Here is a 14,590-nt window from a genome sequence, read left to right on the forward strand (position 1 = left end):
TAAGGAAAATCAATAAAGGAATGTTTTCTAAAGGCTGGTAACAATACAGCGATCTAGGTGGTATTACAGACTTCAGTTACATCAGGCTTGACCTTACCTACTGCTAAATTAACAATTTAGGTCAAGACCAGTGCTAATTGGTATCACTAAACTACTGCTATATGCACTAGTGGTTTTCTTTCTATCACATTAATCAGTACTAGAGAGTCAGTCGTTAATTGTACAGCGACAAAAAAGTGTATTTTCAAATTTGCCAATTAAGAAAAAAAAGTTCCCTCAGAAACAAAAAGTGTAAAAAATTAAAAGCGGTCATGCCATGCTGCACCTTTCAGAACAAAACTGAAGTGAATTTGCTTTATCTAAAAATCAATTCAGCACAATTGGAACAAGGCTAACCTTGTGTCAGAACCAAGAAGTAACTAAATTCTGAGAACTGGAACCTTGATACCTGGAAGGTGCCCTGCTACTGCCTCTTTTCTATCAAGGTTCATTAGAGACACAGCACTTGCACAGCTGGGTATTCTGTTTTTGTAAGGAATGCCGGTGTAGAAGGGCTATTGCCTGAAAACTTGAATGCTGAAAGGCACCCACTGACAGGGTAATCCAGGATTCTGCCATCTAGCTGTCAAATCACAATTGCATTGCACACAATCCAGCAATATAGGCTATAGTACAGGGGGCAGACCTGTATTATACATTAGGCTTTTGATTTTTACTAGTTTACAGTTGCATACTTCCCCTTAAACAATAAAAACTACTTTTTTTAAATTGATTGATGGTTTTCTGATTAAGAGAAACAGCATTCAATCATGCCCGAATCAAGATGTAGACTTAAAAACAACTTGCCTTATTCGATAATTAATGGATTTTTGGGGCTTTTAATTAACAAAGTTATTGGCCTGAAACAAGTGTAGTGGGAGACTTTAAAGTATGTGAGGCTGAAGTCCAGAAGACAGGATAGTTACTCAGCTCTCTCTGATAGTATATACAATCCGATCTTGACATTTTAGTCATTTCCCAGCTTCAAACCCCACTTTGTTATTTAATACTATAGGGCATGTAGTCTCTTATCTCATTATTCCAAACACTGACCTCAGCTTCCAGGTGGGACACTTGATATTTTGGGCTGAACACCAGTAATCTTGTTTGACATTTAAATCTCTTAAATTGTGTTGCCTACCTTCTATCAGCAGCCATATAATTCACGTTTGAAATGCTGCTGTAGATTACAATAGTGCTAAACATCTTCACAGCATTCACACAGCTAGTAAATATAACACAGCTCTCTTTATTGCCTTATGTAGGCACTAAGTGCCTTTCAGAGCAAAAAGCAAAAAAAAAAGTAAAATAATATCAGAATCTGGCCTTTTTTATATGAAAAGAGTATATTTCTCATTTAGTCTGAAATGACCCAAGGGGTTCCTCTTTAATTAGTGTTTTGAGATATGTTACTGTGAATATTTGCTTTATTTTTCTGATTTGATTGACCCTATTCTAATTGTTTGTGCACAGTGTAGAGCAAGGAAAATAAACTGAGACAAGCAAGTGTAAAGATTCTGGGACACAAGATGGCAGATCAAGTCATTTTAAAATTAAGGTAGACTTGGAAGAACATCGAATGCTGTTACAAATGAGTATTGTTGGCATACAAAGGTTATTGAAAGCCTTCAGTGGTTTCCTTTGACTATGTCTAGAACATTCTATCACAGGATTTAAATCTCTTTGACTTTAATAAAAGACAAGGTTCAAAGTTAAGGCAGTAATGCTGACGATTTTTGTACAACATGAGTCACAGAAAAAAGCACTTCTCTGAGAACACATGCTTAAACAAAACCTTCACCAAGACATAAACCCTTTAGATTGTTAGTGCCTTACAGCAGTGACAGAGCTCCAACTGAAGGTCTGGAATTCAGCTATTGTACCTGAACACTGTATTTCTGCTAGGAACAAAGGTTAACAAAAAACTACACTATCATATCACGACACAACCAAAGGCATTCAGCTGAGAACAAGTTGAGCTCATTACCTTTTTTAGATATTTTGTCAAAAGGATCAAAAGTTTTAAACTTGAGGGGAAAATATACTGCTCTACTAAAACTTAATAAAAACTGCTGAAACTATTTATCTGCTTCTATTTTTCATTCACTAAAGTACCTTTTCTATAAGCTAGTAAAACATTCAAAAATTTTGCTTGACTTAAAAATTGATATTGCTTAAAGCTAGCTTTGCTTCAGCATGAGGTTTTTGATGTATAATATTGCAGTCAAATACTGTCAGTGCCTTACTTTATCTTACTTTCTTCTCTTTCAGGTCAAGAAATTCAAAATGCACTTCTTCTTGTATTGCATTAAACCATTCTGACATCAACATAGCGAACATCACAGAAGCTTTATGTTAATAAAACACACATTCTCTGCATGCAACATATGACAAAATGAAATTTTGAACAATACACAATGTCTAGAATCGTTTCTCATCAAGAACATGGATAATCTGGGGGATCAAAATTACAAGAATCAAAAATCTTTGGGGTTAAATATAAGATGGAAAACAATGCGGTTCTCCCTGTGTTCTTGTGCGTTTCCTCCCACAGTACAAAAACTGGTACTGTAGGTTGATTGGCTGCTGTGAAAATAGGCCCTGAGTGCTTAGCTGTGTTTCTGCCCTGCGATGAACTGGTGTCCCATCCAGGGTGTACCCTGCCTTACACCCACTGCTTGCTGGAATAGGCTCCAGCTCCCCTGCGATATGGAATTGGAAGCGGTTAGAAAACAGATGAAAGATAGGTAGAAGACAGATGGATGAACAAAATGCGTAAGATCCGATACTAGACTATGATCGGAGTCAGAAACAGTATAACTTTTAGAAGACTAAATCCAAAGCCTTTATTGAGTTTGGTACAATTGCATAAGAAAAATAAGCCCATCACTAGAACAAAAGTATATAATGGAGGATGTTTTCCTTTCTTTTGAGGCAAGAACTATTTACATTCATCACAGTGTTGCGGACAGTCGGCTGTCTACTTGATCCTGGCAAGAGCTGCTGCTCGCCTGTCCGTGTTCTGGAAAAGTGCTCGGATCAGGCTCTTCACCTCGTTGGGGGAGAATTCCGTGGCCAATGGCCCCTTCCCATCAGCCCACCTGGAGAGAAGACACACAGCACAATCAGCCTTCAGGGTCACATCTGCAGTCACCATCGGCTGTGCTTCTGCGGCCCAATTCTCAATGTATGGAGTCCTTCTTAAATGACGATTTAGGCTTTGAGGTACATGGAGTCCTTTCCCCAGCTGGAATAAAGTGTCTGGGGTGCTTCTGAATATTTCAGAATATTCCAAGACCACATAGCACATTTAAAGAAGGATTTTGGAAATATTTTCAAGGTCTTGTATCAACAGCTCACTGACTTGGTAAATTAACTTACATCCAAAAGAGCTTTACACATGAATCCTCTGCAAGTAAGCCTACAAAAGGTCAGGGTTTAATTTGTCCCTGGAACTGAAGATGCACAGGCACTACTTGGCAGATAGTATTTTATAATAGCAAGTCAACGGCACTGTATTAGGACTGTGCTTGGAAAAGGTCCAGATTTCTAAGGTGCAGGTGAGGACAGAGCCATTAGTACAGCTAAGAATTCTTCCTTTCACCTCTTCCCTTTGGTATTGCCACAGTGTTCCATAATTCCTTCTATTCAAAGAGACCCCTGAGAAAAAATACTAGTGGCACAGGAGCAAGGCTGTAATCCATAAAAAACACGTTTTGCTGAAGGTGAGTTTTACTTCATTGTACTCCCGTCCATCAAATTAACTGCACAAACAAAACCTGGGGTTGCTTCAGGGTTTGCTTGTGTGTGACAAAGAGTGATTAATGTTGTATTTTTTTGTAATGTATTTCCAGACGATGTGTTCTCAAGATGTTGTATCCTGGCTGAAACACTGCTCCACTGCAGGGTGCACAGACAGCACACTAATGAACCAAGCCAAACCGAAACACACAAAGAAAACCAACACAGACTCACACCGTAAGGAATCACACTCCGTACACAAAAGCTAACTGCCTTGCCCCTGTGCCACCTTTGAGGAGTCTGGATTCGTGTTAAAAATATATTAAAACACAGTATTAAAAAACAAAAACGAATGTTCTTTTTGGTGTACCTGTCCACAATCTCTTGCAGATTAGCCTGCAAGACTATCATGAGCTCCTTGAAAGTCATCCATTTGTGAACATAAACCGGCACCTCCTCCTGGTATTTCTTGTTCTTGTTCTCTTCAGGCAGTGGAGTGAACACCAGGGGTCCTTCTTCAATGACCGTCCTGCAGAGTGTGTACAAATGGTCACCGTCTTCCGTCGAGATGTCCTGGGAAAAGGGAAGAAGGAAAGAGCATTTCTCCTCCAGTCCATTATTCTGATAAGTGGAACATAAGGTACCTCATGAAAGCAAAGCAATGTAGGGTTTCAGACCTTTTCTGAATATAACCGAAACCTGTCTATAAATGGGAACAGTAACTGTAATCGCAGTTAAAGAGAAATACAGCATCAATATGTAAATCCATGTAAAACTGTCAATACCTCCAGCATGGTGATTTTTGTGATGATTTCCGAGATGGCAGTGTTTAGCAATGTTCCCATAGCTTTGCAGTATATATTAAGAGGAAGGACATCTTGCCAGACTTTACCCAGTCTCTTCAGCTGATGGATAACCTGCAGTTAAAACAAAAAATAAAATTAGGCTTAAAATAATAAGCAAGAGTGCAGATTGAGGGACGGTTAACTTTATTGACTTAGTTTTGCAGTACTTGGATATAAACACTTTGCACTAAAAGAGTGTCAATGACAAATTAAAAAGGAGGAGATCATTTTGGAACTAAATTGAAATGGAACACTGGTTCTATTCCATTTGACAGCAGCCGTAAACAAAGGCTATAAGTTTAATGGTCTAGTGGAAGAGCTGCAAGTTGTATTTACTTGATGCTCCACACAAATGTCTTCAGTAACTTCCTCCATTGTTTAAAGACAGACTTCCAGTCCATTTTAATTTACAAGACCTTGTAATTTATGTTTAAGCTCTATAGATGGTGATAATATAAAACCTGAGATACTAGGCAGAAAAACCTTTTTATATAAATTTATTTAATAAACTTTTATCTATGATCTGGAAGATGAATAGACGGAAGACAGAGGCATGTTTTAAAATGAAGTGATATGCATTTTAATGGAAGGGGATGACATTGCACACTTTCAGTGTTGGACGAATCACGTTTATGCATCTGCATCTTAGTGCAAAAAAGACCTTTTGGCTGGTAGTTTTAAATAAGGTGACAAATTGCCATTGGGAAAATTACAGCTGCTTTTGTCTCCAGCTGAGTGATTAATCCATCTTGTCCATCATGTCCGGCTCCATGGTAGAAAAAAATATTTCCCCATTTTTGACTCATTTCTGGCCCAGTAAAGAATATTTACAACTGTTATTGAGCATTTCAGTAAAAAAAGGCATTTATTTAACCAGGGAGTTGCACAGAAAATCCACATCAACATTCAACATTGCTATCTGGCTATTGCTACAAAGCCTTCTTCAAGATATTACAAACAACATAACAAAAACTAACTATATAAATACTAATATGGAAATATTCAAACAACACAGTCCTAATAACTAACACTTCACTAACTAACACTGGGAAGTTAGTTACAGTAAAGAAGAAATGAACTTCTTCTTCTAAACTGAAATGAATTTTATAACAGACCACTGTAACAAAACTAACAATGTTTGAAGGTGTAACAGTTGTTCAAAGCTCATTGTTCTATTGAGTCAATGTATCAATCCTGTTTGCAGCTTCTGCAGTTTTTTGGTTCCACCATAAAGCTTTTCGGGCTCTTTAGTGTTTTCCCCTTTGTCTCTCACCTGTCTAACAGCTTTGCTGGCAGACGAGTAATTCTCCTCATCATCCAGGTTGGAGAAATTCCTCGCAGTGGACAACCTCTCTAACATCTCCACTTTCTGAGCGCGCATCTGAGCCAGGAAACACTCTGTGCCTGGGAAAGATAAATGAAACGCGATTAAGTGGTAGGACGGAGGCTTTTGCCACCAACAGAATATTAAGCGTTTGGATATATATTATTCTCCGCACGAAAATCTTTGAATTCACAAGGTGGTATTATGCTGCTCGCTAGGTATCGTCTCATGATATTTAAAGATACTGGATGTCTGACCTGTATACTAACCTTAAATGCAGTGCTAAGAAATCATGCGTTTAAGAAATTAACCAGTAAAAAATATCAATTAAATATCGAGAATTTGTGTTAAGTCACATATATTTTCCAAATGTAGATGCGTGCAAAAGAAACAAAGGATTTGTTACTGTGATTGTGGTGTAATTCTGTCATTCCACCATAAGCTGTTTCGCCTCAAGTGATTGTATTTGTGTGCAAATGTTTTCCCCTGAAGGTTGACCCTTCATCTTTGCCCATGTTTCGAATACCCAGTCTCCTGAAGCCTGGCACCAGGTCGATGAAGGTGGCAGCCCCATCGCAAAGAGGCTGAGGTAGGTGGTATCTGAACTGGTGTCCCAGCGTCAGGAGATGGTGAGCGATGAACATGCAGTTATTGTGGTGAATGGCAGCCAGCTGAGGGAGTTTTTGAAGATTTTCTCTAAAGAATAAAAAAACATCCAAATGTCATTTTAGGAGTACACAACCACTTTCGCCGAAGGACGACTAGATCACACCTAGCGACATCAAAATTTATTTCCAATAAAATCTGGAAGGAAATGGAAGGATTTGGAACACAGTACTGTCAACTCTTGAATGACATGCACAGTTTTTTTTCGTTAGTTTAGAACCGATTTTAATGTAAAAGTTTACTTCACTTGAGGAAAACACATTTTCCTGTGTGCCTTCATACTGCAATGTCCATACTACATTTCATGTTGTGACAATATCTGACATGCATTCTATGTGGCATTTAAAAACTTACTTGTGGTAGGTTGGCACGACATCATAAAACAACTGGAAAATATTTCTGACTGTGTAGAAAAGCTGGATTGCGCTGTAAAAGAAAAAAAGTGCACAAACTGTTTTCCTTAAAGGCATCATAATGGTTTAAGGCTGTCCTACTTTGTTTCATTTAAAATGTACCATTTAAATGTAAAGATCTTGCATGATCTGGCGTTTTAATTTCTTAGAAACCCAGAATTAGAAAGGAATTTGAGCACAAGGAAACTATACACATCAAAATAACATCATCCCATTTCAATAGTACTGGACAAAGTTCAAATCTGAATGGTAAAATAGGAGGGAATTACAGCATGCATAACAGAGCACTGCTTCATAGCACATGCAGAAACCAGTGCATGTATTTCTGTTGAGGCCTCACCACTGTTTGGTGCTGCTGGCGGCTTCGGAGAGGGTGTGATAAGCCAGTTCTATCAGCTTCTGCACCGACTCGCTGATGCGGCACACCGGCAGAGACAGGGTGCGGTGGCTCAACCGATTCTCGTTCTCCAGGTTGACGGTCTCATTGTGAAGCGTCTTCACCGCCTTGTCCTGTCCCGTCTTGTCCCCTGAGCCGAGGTTGGGCAGCTTGGGGATGGAAACTTTGATTTCTGGGAAGATCTGCCTCAGAAAACAGCAGAGGATAGAACGTGAGTTGGGGAAAAAGGGTTAGATCGGGTGAGCTGCATCAGTGTGTGAACTGCAAAGGAACAAGGAGAGGTTCAACCCACACTGAAGTGAAAAAGAACAAGACAAGCACACATCATTTAGGCTCCATAGTCCAGTATATTTCTCAGAATTATGCTGGCCATTACAAACGTCAGAGCATTTTACAAATAAATACCCCTGCTTTCCCTCCAAGAACAAGCTAACCTTTACGGTGTTGTGTATCTCTGATGTCATCAGGTTTCTGGCTGTGACGATCACATCTTGGCATTTTTTGCTGGCAAAGTGGACATTGACATTCCTAGCATACTTTAACAGGTCTGTGGAATCACCCTTGAGAAAATGCATCTCCTTCAGTGCCTCTTCGAACTCTTCGGTCTGTTTGATGACCTACAAACAAAAGACTCCATAAAAATGAGCTTTCAGACTCTAAAGGAATGACTCCTGTGAGAGAAAGTTAATGTTTTTTTAATCAGTTTTCCTCTACTGATGGATGGAAATCAACCTTATTTTGACAGAAAATGTCTACAGACACAGCCATTTAAAATTTTCAAGTGGCATACCTCAACAAATGCCACAGCATGACAGATTAATAAAAATGTCGATAGGCGGTACAGATGCAGGACTTTTCTATACAACTGCACAGTGAATCCTTAAAGTACCACAGCTGCTGTATGTCAGTCAAATCTTATTTTAATAATATAGCACCATTACTGCTTTCCTGCACTAATCATACCATACAGTATGCACACTGTACTAGCGACAATTTCATTTGATTACCCACAGCTCAAAAATACACTGTGTCACAATACAGCATAACACTAACAGAATTACTTTTATTTTATATTTTGATTGTTAAAAATGTATTGTACATAGTGGCTTTAAAAACATTGTATTCAAAAGTATTATATCAAGGAAACCACACTTTTGCCACAACAATGCCACAACAATAAATCAAAATGTTTCCGATTTACAATATGCTGTATTTTTGCTTGTTTCTCATTAATTTTGTGCATGTTTTTGTTCAGCGTTTTTTTTATTCATCTCTTCATTTCAATGCACTTTGAAATAGAAAAAGACTTCAGTCTATTTGGTTTCTCTTCCTCTGCTATCCAGTTACACTTTTAACAAACCGCCCCCCTGGGGTTAATAATTAATACAATAATTATTGTAAGAATCATTGTATTAATTAATAATAATACAATTATAATCATATAATTATCATAAACTAATAATAAAATACAATAAATAATTTGTACACTATATTGACTATTTTTAAATCACTGTTAAATATAGTATTAATATTATCAATAAAAGGAGCAATGACGCGTAGAGTTTGGTTTGTCTGTCTATAAAATTAAATCAAAATATGCAAGACAAATTATGCCACGAACAAATAAAACGCATATTTGATTTATCATAAAACCATGATTATTAAATGAATCGTTTCAATTGCTACCAATTGATCGCCTTTGGCAAGTGGAATGCTGCATTTGTCAAGCCGAATCATACCGCAGGACGATGGACAAGAGTTTTGAGGCGCATTCTGAATGGATTCACCTGTGTCTATATATATATAAATTCAAATTCACATGTTAAGTATTTAACACCAAGCAGCAGCTCCATACCTCTTCATACTGTTCTAGCTGGCTGCTGTTTGCTGGTATGGAGTATAATAAACATTCTCGAATAATGCAGTCAGACATCTCTTCCCAAATTAGGTCGCCAAGCATAACAGAAAGCTTCTTATCGCCGACAGTGACATCTGTAAAACACGTTAGAAAGACCTTACAAATTGTTAGTAGAAACAAGTTTGAACAAAGGGGGAAATTCAGGGTGGCAAAGGGAAGGCCTTAAATTATTTTAAGGAAAGTGTTTCACAACATAGGAAGCAGTAAAAGTTGTGGCTTTAGAATTCCTGTTATGTTCTATATCCGCGTCTCCCAGATTGTGTTCTCCTTTTTGTCCTCCTATTCGAACGCTATTACTCAGGGATTCAATTTAAAGAGAAGGGGCCGACCGGAGAGGAAAAGAGAAACGACAGCGGTGGAGACAGGCCGAGACGTGGCGGAGGAGGGGGGGGGAGGAACGAGGAACTGAGACCATCCAGCGTGCGAGGACCTACTGAGCAGGTGCGTGTACAGCTCCTTCAGGACCGCCTGCACTTTGATGTACGCCTCCGAGGGGGACAGGTGCTCCGCTGTGGTCTCCGCGCAGTGAAAGGTCAGGTCAGTGCCCTGCCCGGGCTGCCCCGTCATCACAACATTCAGAGCGGGATACGTGATGAGGGGCTTCAGCACGTACTTCAGGAGCACCTGGCCTGGGAAAACAAGACAGAGAACTAGTGGGAGACAGAAGGAATAATTTAGACGCTGTGGAGAAAATGTGTAAGAGCGTCTTTCATTTTAAAAACCGACGGCACGGCATTCTGTTGTTGTTTTGTTTTTTTTATTTCTGGGTGAGCCATGAGAGAGAAAAGGAAAAAAAAAAACATTTAAAATTAAAGAGACAATAATAGAAAGCGTGGTCACCTTAAGAGTGGAGCAAAAAACCTTCACACTTAATTGGAGCTGTAATCAGGCATGCCTGGTTTCTATAGGGAAAAGAATGCACAGGACAATAATTGTCGTCTGCCTTACTGAAGAATTTGACTTTGTTGTTTAGCTCCCCCAGTATGGCAAGAGCCTGCAGCACATTGGCCAGCTGGGACTCTGTGCTGCAGTCTTCCTTCAGTCCAGAACAGCACAAGCGCAGCTCTGTCTCCATGAAGGCCTCCACACTGGTTAGTTCTGACAAAACAAAGGTGATCATTTTAATTAGTAATATATAACATGCGTGCTACTTCTTGCTGTACAGATCCAATGTATTCATCATTTTCACACATTCATAAAGGTACATCAAAACTTGGCTTTCTTTTTTAAAGAGCTTTTCATCCTTGACAGTGAGAAGTTTCAGCACTGATATTCCAAAAACACACTCAAGAATGCAGGTTTAGATTACCAATATTACATTACCTTTTTTTCCCCCAGTTTGGCAAGAATAAAACTTCAGCCTTAACATTAAATATAGACCCCCGCTTTACAAATAGGATAAACAAACAGTGGATTAAGACAAACCTGTATATTACAGTTACTACACTACTGTGGCACAAAACTGAATGGGAAGTGGTGTAACTGGAGAAAATAGCCCTGTATGTTCATCCACAAAGGAAAAGGAAAAGCCAAGTTGTGCACAAGCATATGTCCCACCAGTATATCTTCAATGTCACCTTTGGCAGAAGGCAATTTCCACACTGCAAGTTTCTGCCACTCCTGTCCAAGGAGGTAGATGAGGTTCTGCTTCTGGATGGTGAGCTCAGTGCTCAAGGCCTTCAGGATCTGCAGCTCACAGCCCTTCTTTGCTTTCAAAACCTGCACATTGCTCTGCGCCTGAACACAGTGGGGTAAGTACAGCAGCATCAGAGAGCGGCACAGTCTTATTTCAGTCAAATTAAGATTTCCCCCAAAACCTGTACTACTGTTGGAGTAGCATTCAAGTTCACACTCCAGTTTGGATCCATTTCTTTGCTGTAAGTGTTTTATTTGTTACAAGGAGCTGCTGTAGAAATAAAAGTAACTGATTATTAACTATTCATTTTCATTAGAACAAGTTTGTTAAAAAAATATTTGGCTAATGGCTTAGTGGGATTTCTTTGACAGCTATATCAAATTCAGAACAACACGGGGCTGATATGGGTTATTTTTCAATGTCCCATATTTTTAATGGTTACTTTCTTTTCCAGTGTTTGGATTTCTACCTTTTCAAGCTGCTTGGCTGCTTCAGTGTACTTCTTCTCCAGCAGTGCTCGGTGATAATCCTCTATTGCAGTATCAAACTGAACAAAAATACATCAGACAGAAAATTGAGCATTTCTACTGGCAATGATCTGGGAGGCATATTAAAAGTACTAATTTTTGTTTGTTTCTACAAAATTGAGGGGAAAACCTGTAATATCTGAGAACAATCAACACGGTCTACATGCTCACCCTGTCTTAGTCTGGGATTCTCCAGGAACTCTAGTTTCCTCCCATGCTGTCTAGGATAACTGGGATAACTAGCCCAGCCTTGAGCCCCGTGGTTCTGGGATGTGCTCCAGATTGGCGTTAAGAATAGCTGGCTTGCTCAACAGTTTAAATATTATTTCAACACCTTTGAGATATTATTTAGAGCTGTCTATTTTATGCTGTTTACATATGCAAAAAGCAGAAAAAAAAAACAATTTAAGGGATTGTGTCACTGTGCAGCCGGGCAATGTGTTTAAATGCTTCAGACCACAGGTGCAGACAATGATCTTTCCCCTAATTACTGCAGTCAGCCCAGCTTGGGCGTTAGCCTGCAATGGCACACGATCCCACTAAAGAGAAGTCTTATGCTCTCAGTTCACTTAACACTGCAGATAGCAGGTTATACCGTTGCCCTGCATCCCACAGTGCCTCTGCAGCCCTATAACCTCTCTTCATAATCTTCCATTCTAATTCCTAGAGCTGGTACATTTTCACACCTTGCAACCACTGTTTTAGAACCGTTAAGCGATGGCAGATCTCTCTACCTGCTGCAGCTGCCTGAGAACGCGGATGCCCGCTGCGTTCTTCTCCATCCGCAGCTTCTGATCCGTGAAATCGTCGATGGCGTCTTTGAGACTCTTCTGGGTCTGGGAAAACAAGGAGGGAGCCGAAATGAGGGAAGGAGAGAGAGACGAGGCTGTGAAGCGTGTCCTACATGAACGTTCTCGAAACCTCCCCAGAGGGAAAAAAGAGCTCTCCCACTTTTCCCTTTTCAGAATACGTTAAAACCATTTGGAATCCGCTTCCTCAGAGCACCCCCAGCCTGACGTCCAGATTCTGACTGAAATACGTCTTATACAAGCACCTCATTTTCGATGCAAGACTTCAGGTTGTCCATGTCCCTGGAGACAGCATCCACCTGCCTCATGAGATCTTCCGCACTCTGCATGCTGGGCAGGAACTCGTCGTACTTCTTACTGATCATGTCGCACACTTCGCTCTTGGGACAAAAAGGGGGGGGGGGGGGGGGGGGAAGAAAAAAGATAAACATCCTGGGCTGAGCGAAACAAACACCCAACGAACCAGCTTGTGCAAGTTCTTACAAGGGCACAAGCACACTCATCCTCGCCTGGTTTTCAGCTCAGGCCCTGGCGTGTTTTGGTAGTGACGGAGGAACTATGCAAAACTGAGATAGGAAAAAACTAAGGCGTTGCAGAGCAAACGTTTCATATTTCCTAGGCAAGGGTTTATGTGACACACAAAGGAACTTAGTAAGACCCAGACATGAAAACTACAGTAAGGTGCTACAGAGCCAGTGTGTTGCATTTGCTATGCAGGTAATTACTTAACACATCTGAAAACTTACTGTAGGTAAATTACCTTTATGGCTATGTGAGACGTATACCAGTTTATACTGGGATTCAAGATATTCTTTACAAATCCAAACGAAACTGGGCAGAGAAAAAGGTCTTTGCAGCTTCTCTCTCACAGTACCCACAGTGGTATTATGTCTACATTGTACATGCAAGACCTGATTATAATCGAATAGCATCCATAATACAACTACCTTACACATGAAGAGTGCCCATGAGTAAGTTTTACAGACAAAAAGTCTTAAGAACTGCATGTTAATCTACAGTTACTACTAAAGCAATATGTTAATAACACAACAACACCAACAACGAGTTCAACAATACTGTACTCCGAATAGGACAACGCGAGATCTTCATCTTGCGGAGCAGTGCATGCTAACCCAAAATTTAAACAAGTGACAACACACAATGTTAGTGGATGGGGGGGAATAATAGCTGCAGAACTCCCAGATGACACGTCATTTCCAGAGGAGACCAGAGGAACATCCCAAGTCCTTCAAATACCTTTTACGATTCTCTGACTGTTCCGATCTTACCCCTAACGTGTTCTTTGGACACTCCGTCTACTCCACCTACCAGATATGAAACCGATCTTCCCGGCGCACTGTTCTCTTGCCTTAATTACCTTTATCTCCTCCACTTTCTGGGATAGTTTGCTGATTTTACTGCACAAATCTTCTTTTTCCAGCTTCCCCGAACTGGCGAGCACCTCTGTCACAAAGGACGCCATGTTTAACAAATATATCTTAGGATACAGAGATAGGACAGGCGGATTTGTATTATCCTTTACACCAGAATAAGTGATCCCCCAGACGAAAACAACCCTGCCAGCCTGCGCCTTTCGCCCGCTTTCAAATTCTCTTAAAAAATGACAGCTTCCCTTTCGACGTGTTGGCGTGGGTTTGCGTTGCATTATGGGAATTGCAGTTCTTCCTGGAGTCGCATGTTCTCTCAGCATCCGGTTAAGCAAAGTGACCTCACTTGCCATTCATTAATATGTATAATCATTACCTTTCTTTTTTTTCTAACGTGATGTTATTTTGTAGGCTACATTGACATTTTTCTTTGCATTTCTATACAACGCTTTTAATCACAAAGACAGCGAATCCTTATTATAGGGTTATACGGCTACTGTACATCCTCTGTCACCAACAATTTCAGCGCTCCTGAATGTTTGGCGGTGGTGACTAAGGTCCTGGAAATATACTGGGTGCAGGGATAATGCAATCAGTAGAGCTTAATTTGCTAGTGGTTTTCAAAATCATAGAATCACGTTTTTGCACTATAGCGAATTACCAGCACTTCCACTGCCTGATGTTTCTTTTCTCTTTCAGTTTTCAGCCTTCATGCATACACCTTTTGAAGAGGAAAACAATACACTTGTGTAATTGTCATTACCTTCACTTGAAGAATGAGAAGTGAGGGCCCTGTGCTAATAACAGACCTAGAATTATTTTTTTTCACCAGTTGATCTGGGGCAAGTAGTTTGGCGGTGAGCAGGATTTTTTTAAACAAAGTGTTC

The 14,590-nt window shown here is 39.9% G+C and overlaps 1 protein-coding gene across 1 annotated transcript; it reads right to left on the reverse strand.

The window, feature by feature from the left end:
* Nucleotides 1-2,860: 2,860 nt before the first annotated feature.
* On the reverse strand, nt 2,861-13,906 carry zw10 (zw10 kinetochore protein). Its single transcript, XM_088939652.1, has 16 exons — nt 13,694-13,906; nt 12,561-12,695; nt 12,241-12,342; nt 11,449-11,526; nt 10,921-11,080; nt 10,292-10,441; nt 9,778-9,972; nt 9,281-9,417; nt 7,860-8,042; nt 7,369-7,607; nt 6,970-7,041; nt 6,476-6,645; nt 5,899-6,029; nt 4,566-4,697; nt 4,151-4,353; nt 2,861-3,140 (listed from the first exon to the last, which is right to left on the reverse strand). Exons 1-16 carry the CDS (start codon nt 13,796-13,798, stop codon nt 3,020-3,022), a joined length of 2,313 nt encoding a protein of 770 aa, XP_088795778.1. The 5' UTR covers nt 13,799-13,906; the 3' UTR covers nt 2,861-3,019.
* Nucleotides 13,907-14,590: the final 684 nt, after the last annotated feature.

Source organism: Atractosteus spatula, chromosome 22 (genome assembly GCF_055471065.1).
Source record: "Atractosteus spatula isolate fAtrSpa1 chromosome 22, fAtrSpa1.hap1, whole genome shotgun sequence".
Classification (NCBI taxonomy): Eukaryota; Metazoa; Chordata; class Actinopteri; order Semionotiformes; family Lepisosteidae; genus Atractosteus; species Atractosteus spatula.

What these genes read in the sequence shown, in the direction of transcription:
- zw10 (XM_088939652.1), bottom strand. Translation starts at nt 13,798, where the DNA reads ATGGCGTCCTTTGTGACAGAGGTGCTCGCCAGTTCGGGGAAGCTGGAA. An exon ending in GTCGTGCCAACCTACCACAA is followed by an intron (nt 6,646 to 6,969) that starts GTAAGTTTTTAA and finishes TTTATTCTTTAG; the next exon opens with AGAAAATCTTCAAAAACTCC. An exon ending in CCAGCAAAGCTGTTAGACAG is followed by an intron (nt 4,698 to 5,898) that starts GTGAGAGACAAA and finishes TTTTAACTGCAG; the next exon opens with GTTATCCATCAGCTGAAGAG.